The sequence below is a fragment of the Lycium ferocissimum genome, chromosome 6, assembly GCF_029784015.1.
Source record: "Lycium ferocissimum isolate CSIRO_LF1 chromosome 6, AGI_CSIRO_Lferr_CH_V1, whole genome shotgun sequence".
Taxonomy (NCBI): domain Eukaryota; kingdom Viridiplantae; phylum Streptophyta; class Magnoliopsida; order Solanales; family Solanaceae; genus Lycium; species Lycium ferocissimum.
In genome coordinates, this window is record NC_081347.1 from 19,420,700 (window position 1) to 19,428,666 (window position 7,967).

Below are 7,967 nucleotides of genomic sequence, written 5' to 3' on the forward strand. Positions count from 1 at the left end.
CCTACTAGCTAGGTATGGACTATAGTACAACTATGTCTAGTTTTGTAGTCAACTTACATTTCTTAAGTATCACTCTACAATTGTACACTCTAAGTAGAATATATTGTATAAATGAGGCAGACAAGAACTTAGTACAATATACTTTTTTTTAAAAGAGAAAATTCAAACATCTTACTTCAAATTTAATTAACTTCATAACGTTAACCTATTTTATGGTTTACAATATTACACTTGTCTTTTCTATCTTAATTTTTTATAACACAAGTTTTGATTTTATCGATTTTCACACAAATATTATTTATAATATTCCAAAATTGCCTTTTTGAGGCCTTAATTTTGGTATACTAAACTTATAACACAAACAGCCTCTCAAATTCTTATGTTACACATACGAAAATAATTTCACCAAAAGTCATCATTTTATGAGCTTTTGATTTAATTCATTGATGTTTGATATGTCGAAGCATGTGTAATTTCAGAATTCATCTGTTGACTGTAATGTACTCTTCGGTCGAATACTCGGATTAGGTAGCTAAAATTTTGAAAAGAAAATTGAAATTATATGCGATAGATATCATAAACCATAATTGTTTTGGTGGAAAACTTTTCAACGAACATTGTGAATTTAACTTCAACCTCTATTCAAGGTCACAACATACTTACACATCATACTTTTTCTTTTTATTTGTAATCATGATGCATTCGATAATGTTGCCAAATTAAGTCCAAAAACTATTTTCTTTCATTTGTTAAGTCTACAACCTTTCAATTTTGTTTGCAATATTTCTTTTTGATCTGGAATTCTTTTATCTTTTCCTCTCTTTACTTATGATTGTTGAAAGAGTTTGTCAAGATAACCAAATTTGGTCCCAAAATCACTTTCTTAAGCCTAATTAATTTTTTTTAAAAGTTCTTTTAGAGCTAGTGTAATTGCTTTTAAATTTTTTACTCATCTGTGCTTGGGCTAAAGTTAGCTAGATTAACGTATAGTAAATGCTTTTTGGAAATTACTGGGTACTCCTATGTTGCTGTTTGCTTTTGGAAATCCATGAAAACTGTAGAATTAATTCAAATATTCCTTATTGTAAAAAAAAAAAAAAAAAAAAAAAAAAATCAAATATTCCTTCATCGTCGTAAGTGTACCTTTAAGCCACATTTTAAACTAGCTAGTTTTAACATGACATCTTTTCTGAAATTATTTTCATATTGATATGTAACATAAATATAATCTGAGGGTACAAATATATATATATATATATATATATATATATATATATATATATATATATATATATATATATATAAAATTAGAATGGGAAGGTAAGTTTGATATTGCAAACCACTAGCGAAGTTGGTGATTATGAAGCTAAATTTGGAAAGAGATCTGAAATTTCCCTTTTTAAAAGCACCGGCAAAAATTAACCATGGTTAAGCACCTCCACCACATTATAACCAAAGGGTTTAGTTAAAGTACATGGAAGAACGTGAGAAGTCCAAATTGCCCCTTCACACAGTTCTAGAATGCATCTACACCAATGGGCGCCGCAATTGACGATAGATTGTCCTTGTCAGACATATTGTCTTCTCCTGCCCACATGATGATGTTCTTCACTCCACTCTCCCACATTTTCACTCCTTTTTGTACCTTTTTATTTTATTTTTAAAAACTATTCCCTCTGTCTTAAAAAAATTATCCTTTTTCTCTTTCCAAACTATCTTGAAAAGATAATTCTTTTTCTATAGTTAGAAATAATTTAACTTTATGAGATAATTAATATCACACAAATATTTAAGACTTATTTTGAATCACATATTTCAAAAACCTTTTTTTATTTTTAAATTTTATGCTAAATCGAAAAAGAATAATATTTTTGGGACGGAGGGAGTACTTATTTACTTCCCTTCTACGCCGGTACTTTGACTTATTCCCCTATCACCACCTAACCTTTGGACCTTTGGTTATTATCTCTAATCTAGTAATTAATCATGTCTTCACTAATTATCTCATGATCATTGTAAATACGACCGACTATCACTGGGGGTTTACAATTATGCATGTATTAGTAATGCACGACTCGTTGTATAGAGATTAATTATGTAGAGTTTAGTTATTCATGTATTAATTATTTTATTTTTTATCTTTATAAAATATTATATAGATTTCCTCATAACTTATACATTTATTAGTTATGCAGGTCTCTAGATTGCAAATCAAGAACTATACTCCCCCCGTCCATTTTTACTTTTCCTCAGTATTAAAAATAAATGTTCACTTTTACTTATCCAGTTTAGTAAATCATGATAGAATTTAACACTTAGTTCTTAATTTACCCTTATTTTTTTTTTACTATAATCACTTATCAATGCATTTTCTATCAATGAATTTCCCAAAACATTGCATTTATCATATTCAACGGGTGATATAGTAAAATTGTCATTCTATTTTTGCCTTATATAGGCGTGCAAATCAATACAGGACAAGTAAAAATGGATGGATAGAGTATTAATGTTTTAAATGAATAATTTATCTCCTAATCAACTATCAAACGTGATATTACTTATGCAGGATTTAATACATAGATAACTTGTCTTTAAAATACAAACGTATCGAATTTAAATTCTAAATTGTCTTTATCTTTTACTAGGTCCAAGAGTGTGACAAAAAAGCTGGTTTATTTAATATTATGGGTCCTTACCACATTTGTCATCCTTGTAACATGTCCATTTTAATGACGAATTAGATAGGAGTGGGCATTTGGTTAGATGGGAGTTGGTATCATGTTACGGAAGTTAGCTTCATCCAAGGAGCGTTGTCTTTTGTTGTGTCAAGCCACAAAAAGGGTATAAACGGCCCTCTAGCTATTCAAGGGCTGCTTTTATTTGTTTCTTTTATTTATTTAATTTCTTATCTTGATTAATGCGTAAATATATACTTATGTATGGAATAACTCATGATTTGTGACGTCAATGTCTAAATGAAGACTAAATGAGTATATAAATTTTTCTTTATACTATTACGAATAGTAGCTCTAACAAATGCTATAAATCTCAAATAGAAAAGTAGAGAAAACGAGACTAGTAAACATGACCTAAATTTATATCTTGGCCTTTTATGTTTTAATTAAAACTTTACAGTTCAAAAGAATATGACAATATACTTCTCCCCCTAATTTACATGCTTGGAAGCTGAACTAGATTCAATATCCACCCCTGTAATTCCAAAATGATGTGTTTAATATGGGGTTGCCTGGAAATGCTATTTTCAGAACATTTTACAACTTTTTTTCTTTTGTTAAGAGTTTGCGGTGGTCCTGCTTATTTTGCTTTTAGAAAAAAGCAGTTCATAAAAATACTAGTTTTTTAGTCGGACCAAATAACATTCATGATCTTAATTAAGAAAAATTGTAGAAAACTTTTATAACCAATAACCAAATGGGAGTACCTTTTTCATCCCATTTCATGTGATGATATTGGATTGGACATAAAATTTAGGCTGAATACATTGGCAGCCTTTTGAACCTGTCAATAAATTTCATTTTGGAATATGAGGTGTTTCAATTAAATATCTGATCACATAATAAAGTACTGTTTCTATTAGACACTCCCGACTCATATTTTTAAAAAGTTTATGCACTTGTTTACAAGTATCGATTACGTAAATAAGTTAATTCCATAAAACTATGTCTCCTTTTTTAATTATACACATTAACATCAATTGAAGTATGCATGAAATTTTATGCCTTATTACGGCTAATGCCTATAATAAAAGGATGTGACATATTTTAATTGAATAACTTATCTACGTAATGAGCGCTTGAAAACACATACAATAGGTTTTTATGTGATGATATTTGATTGTGTAATTTTTTTTTTCCAAATTTGTGCGCGTATAAATAATTATGAATAAAATAAAGAAGTGCTTTTAAATAATAAAAAGAAATTTAAAATGAATTAAAAAGAAAATGGATCACATAGTGTGATGAGAAAATGAGATCTTTTACTCGCTTATAATTTGAAAAGTAATAGAAAAAGATCTCTTCTACGTGTAAAAATGAAGTTTTCTTGTAAAAAAAAATAATCATAAAACTTAAAAAATATTTTGTAAATGGCCTATAAACCCACTTCTCTCCCTCATGGGATTATTATTTTTCAAGGAAAAAAATTAGAAAAAAGATTTTCAAAACCTTTTTTAAGTTGAAAACTGGTGGAGTAACTTTGGGGCAAAAATACAGTCAAATTGAGCATTTCCTTGTCACATCCAGTTGGCACTTGGCGCTGGGCACAAACCAGGCGTGAACAGCAAAAAGGACAAAAACGTATTAAATTGGGAAAGCTGAAAGAGACCGGTAATAACCAGTCAACATTATCAGCTACACCCAATAATTAGTCACCAAGTGTAAATGCACCGAAACCAACCTCCACCTGCCAGTGTAAAAACGCGTTTTCTTTATCCTGACGTTGCTGCGCCACATTGGCTCAATTTTCACGCATTTCAACGTTCTTTTGGCTCTTTGACGAGGAGAGGTGAATTGGAGGAACAACAATGTTGGAGTAATAATTTAATGTAACGTAATTTTTAAAATGTTGATGTAGCAACAAGAAAATTTACCGTCTATGTCGAGACTAATAGTTAATACTTTAAATAATTAATTACTCTCCTGTTGAAGTGATTGTCCTTTTAGTTTCACTAAGAATATACATTAGCCGTATTGTTTAAATGAACCAAACCTTATTATTCTTTTCTAAAAAAGAGTATAAAAGGAATAAGGAAATTCCATCCTTTAAGTGTAAAATAGTTTAGCTACATAAAATGTCAATTAAAAGACAAGTCTTTCATTTATCAAAGGTGTTCATTTTATAGTTTATGATATTATATTGCAATTTAAAACCCGATGTTGGTAAGATGTCTTGTTTTCAAATCTTTCAAAGTGGGATTTTCTTCAATTTGGAACTTCAAAAGGTGTAATTCATACAAAATAGATTTGAAAACAAAAAAATGTAGGACCCGTTCAACTATAAAAATTATTTACTTTTTCTCAGAATAATTTTTCACAAATTCACTATGAAAATTCAAATTCAACTTGAAGTTGGATTCTAAATTTATAAAATAACTTATAACTTATTTTCCAACTCAATCTTCATAATTTCAAATAAAATACTGTTTGATTTAAACTAAGAAAAGTATAACCAAACATAACTCTCAATTCTAACTTCAAAATTTTCAAATAGAATGAAAAATATTTAATTTCTGTGGCCAAACGCCTGCGTAGTTATGGAACAAATTAAAATATCCGAATTACCTCATTTACAAAGAGATAAATCTCAAAAAATACACAGCCTGAAACAAAGGGAGTATTTCTCATGTCTTTCAGGTGGGGTCCATGGTAATGGTAAAAATTATGAATTAAAAAAAAAAAAAACAATTAAAGCACTTAATGGAGAGAGAGAGAAAGCCACATAGCAGGTCTTTAAATTCAGAAGCCATCTTCAACATTTCTCAGAGTGAAAAAAAATAAGTGAGGCCACCTAAAATACTGTGTGTGTATTTGATTTTCTTTCTTTCCTTTCTTCCCCCTCTGTAACATCCCGCTTCTTGCGATCCCTTTCTGTATTCGTCTGTCTTTCAAAAAAAAAAAGATTTTCAATTTCAAAAGGGTGTTTTAATTCTTGATCTTGAGCATATTGATTCATAAATTCATATTTTATTGAAAGAATCAAGCTCCCTTTTGGGTGTGTTTTTTGTTTTGAAAGCCAGGTGATCCAGAATAGAGATCCCTTTTTTATTGGTATAGCTTTTAATTGTTTTTTTGTCCAATCAACCATAAGGGCCTGTTTTTGAATCCCTCAGGTTGGTTTTTGGTTCTTGATTTAACATAAATCATATTTGTAGAAAGCTTGTAACTATTTTTTCTAAATCTCCACCTGTTCTGTAGTTTTGATATAAGATACAGGTAATCTTAGCTTACTTTTTGTGAATTCTTGAATTTTCTTTTTGGTGTGTGTTTTGTTATTAATTAATCATGGCAGCTATAGACGTATACAGTAACAATAGTTCAGTTTTTTCAGATCCTTTAAGTGAAGAACTAATGAAAGCACTTGAGCCTTTTATGAAAGGTGCTTCTTCTTCTTCTCCTTCTCATTCTTCTCCATCTTTATCTTCTTCTTCACCTTCAACTTCTTTTTCTTCTTTTGGTGAGCCCAATTTGTATACTGATTTATGCACAATCCCATCAACAAATACCCAAATGTTTTCTCAAGGGTATTCTTGTAATTTTAACCACATGGATTTTGTAACTGAAACAGGTTCAAGTACAATTGGTCTTAACCAACTTACCCCTTCTCAGATCTTGCAAATCCAAGCCCAAATCCAATTCCAAAACCAACAACAACAACAACAACTACTTCAACTCCAACTCCAACAACAACAAACCTTAGGTGGTTTGTTAACACCAACTCCAACATATCCTAAGACATTAAATTCTAGTTCAAACTATCTTGGTCTGAAACCAGTTCAAATGAAGCAAACTAAGCCTACTAAACTTTATCGAGGTGTAAGACAACGTCATTGGGGAAAATGGGTTGCTGAAATTAGACTTCCTAAAAATAGAACTAGGCTTTGGCTTGGTACTTTTGATACTGCTGAAGAAGCTGCTTTGGCTTATGACAAAGCCGCTTATAAGCTAAGAGGTGAGTTTGCTAGGCTTAATTTCCCACATCTAAGGCATCAATTAAACAATGAATTATCTGATTTTAAGCCTTTGCATTCATCTGTTGATGCTAAACTTCAAGCCATTTGTCAAAGCTTGGCTAATCCCAAGAATCCCAGTTCAGATGACACGTGTACTAATAAATCTGAAGGCAGAGCAAGAAAGTCAAAGCCAAAAAAGTCGGAAATCATAGTTGAAAATGCAGTGAAAGATGCTAATGTCAAGATTGAGGCTGCCACGTCATCATCGTCATCATCGTCATCATCACCTGAATCATCATTATTAACAGTAGCATCTTCACCTGAATCTGATATTACTTTCTTGGATTTTGCTGAGCCATCTTTTGATGAGTCAGAAAACTTCTTTTTACCAAAGTACCCTTCAGTGGAGATTGATTGGGCAGCTCTTTGAAGTTTGTAGTTCTGCCTTTTTATTTTATTTCTTATGTTGTAATCTTTAGGTTTTTATATTATGTATTGTGTCAGGTATATGGCCTTTTGCAAATGGGGTTTTTGACATTTGCAAAGGTTGGTCTAGTAGTTAATGGAGTCATTTAGAGAGTTATGGGAGTTAGTTTCATGTTTATATAGAGTATGTAATAGTAGTAGTGGTATTAAGGTCACTCTCCATCTTGGTCATGCTGTGGTTTTTGTATATGCAATGACCAAGGGAGAGTTTGTATGTGTCTTGTTTATTTCCTAGCTTATAATATTACTATATCTAATGTTGAGTATATGCTTCGTGATTTTATATCATACAATCTTCGTTATTTACAAAGTTTTCACATAGCTAGACAGCAAAAAATAGGAATAATTACGGCTCAATATCTTCTGATGATCTAAGTTAAAAAAAAATAGCAGCAAATATATAGATTATACATGTATCTATACTATTCATATAGTAAAGTGTATAAATTTATATACGTGGGCTATTGCGATAATTAAGTTTGGGTGAAGTGACATAAACGAAAGAATTCCTAAAAAGTAAGGTTCCAACAAGAAGATTGTTTTGCTGTTTATATAGAGTATGTAATAGTAGTAAGGTCACTCTCCATCTTGGTTATGCTGTGGTTTTTGTATATGCAATGACCAAGGGAGAGTTTGTATGTGTCTTGTTTATTTCCTAGCTTATAATATTACTATATCTAATGTTGAGTATATGCTTCGTGATTTTATATCATACAATCTTCGTTATTTACAAAGTTTTCACATAGCTAGACAGCAAAAAATAGGAATAATTACGGCTCAATATCTTCTGATG

The 7,967-nt window shown here is 30.5% G+C and overlaps 1 protein-coding gene across 1 annotated transcript; it reads left to right on the forward strand.

The window, feature by feature from the left end:
• The first annotated feature begins 5,484 nt into the window (after window positions 1–5,484).
• LOC132059474 (ethylene-responsive transcription factor RAP2-13-like) lies at window positions 5,485–7,440 on the forward strand. Its single transcript, XM_059452095.1, has one exon. It carries the CDS (start codon window positions 6,021–6,023, stop codon window positions 7,116–7,118), a length of 1,098 nt encoding a protein of 365 aa, XP_059308078.1. The 5' UTR covers window positions 5,485–6,020; the 3' UTR covers window positions 7,119–7,440.
• The last annotated feature ends 527 nt before the right edge of the window (window positions 7,441–7,967 follow it).

Coding starts and splice junctions, on each gene's coding strand:
- LOC132059474 (XM_059452095.1), top strand. CDS start 6,021: ATGGCAGCTATAGACGTATACAGTAACAATAGTTCAGTTTTTTCAGAT.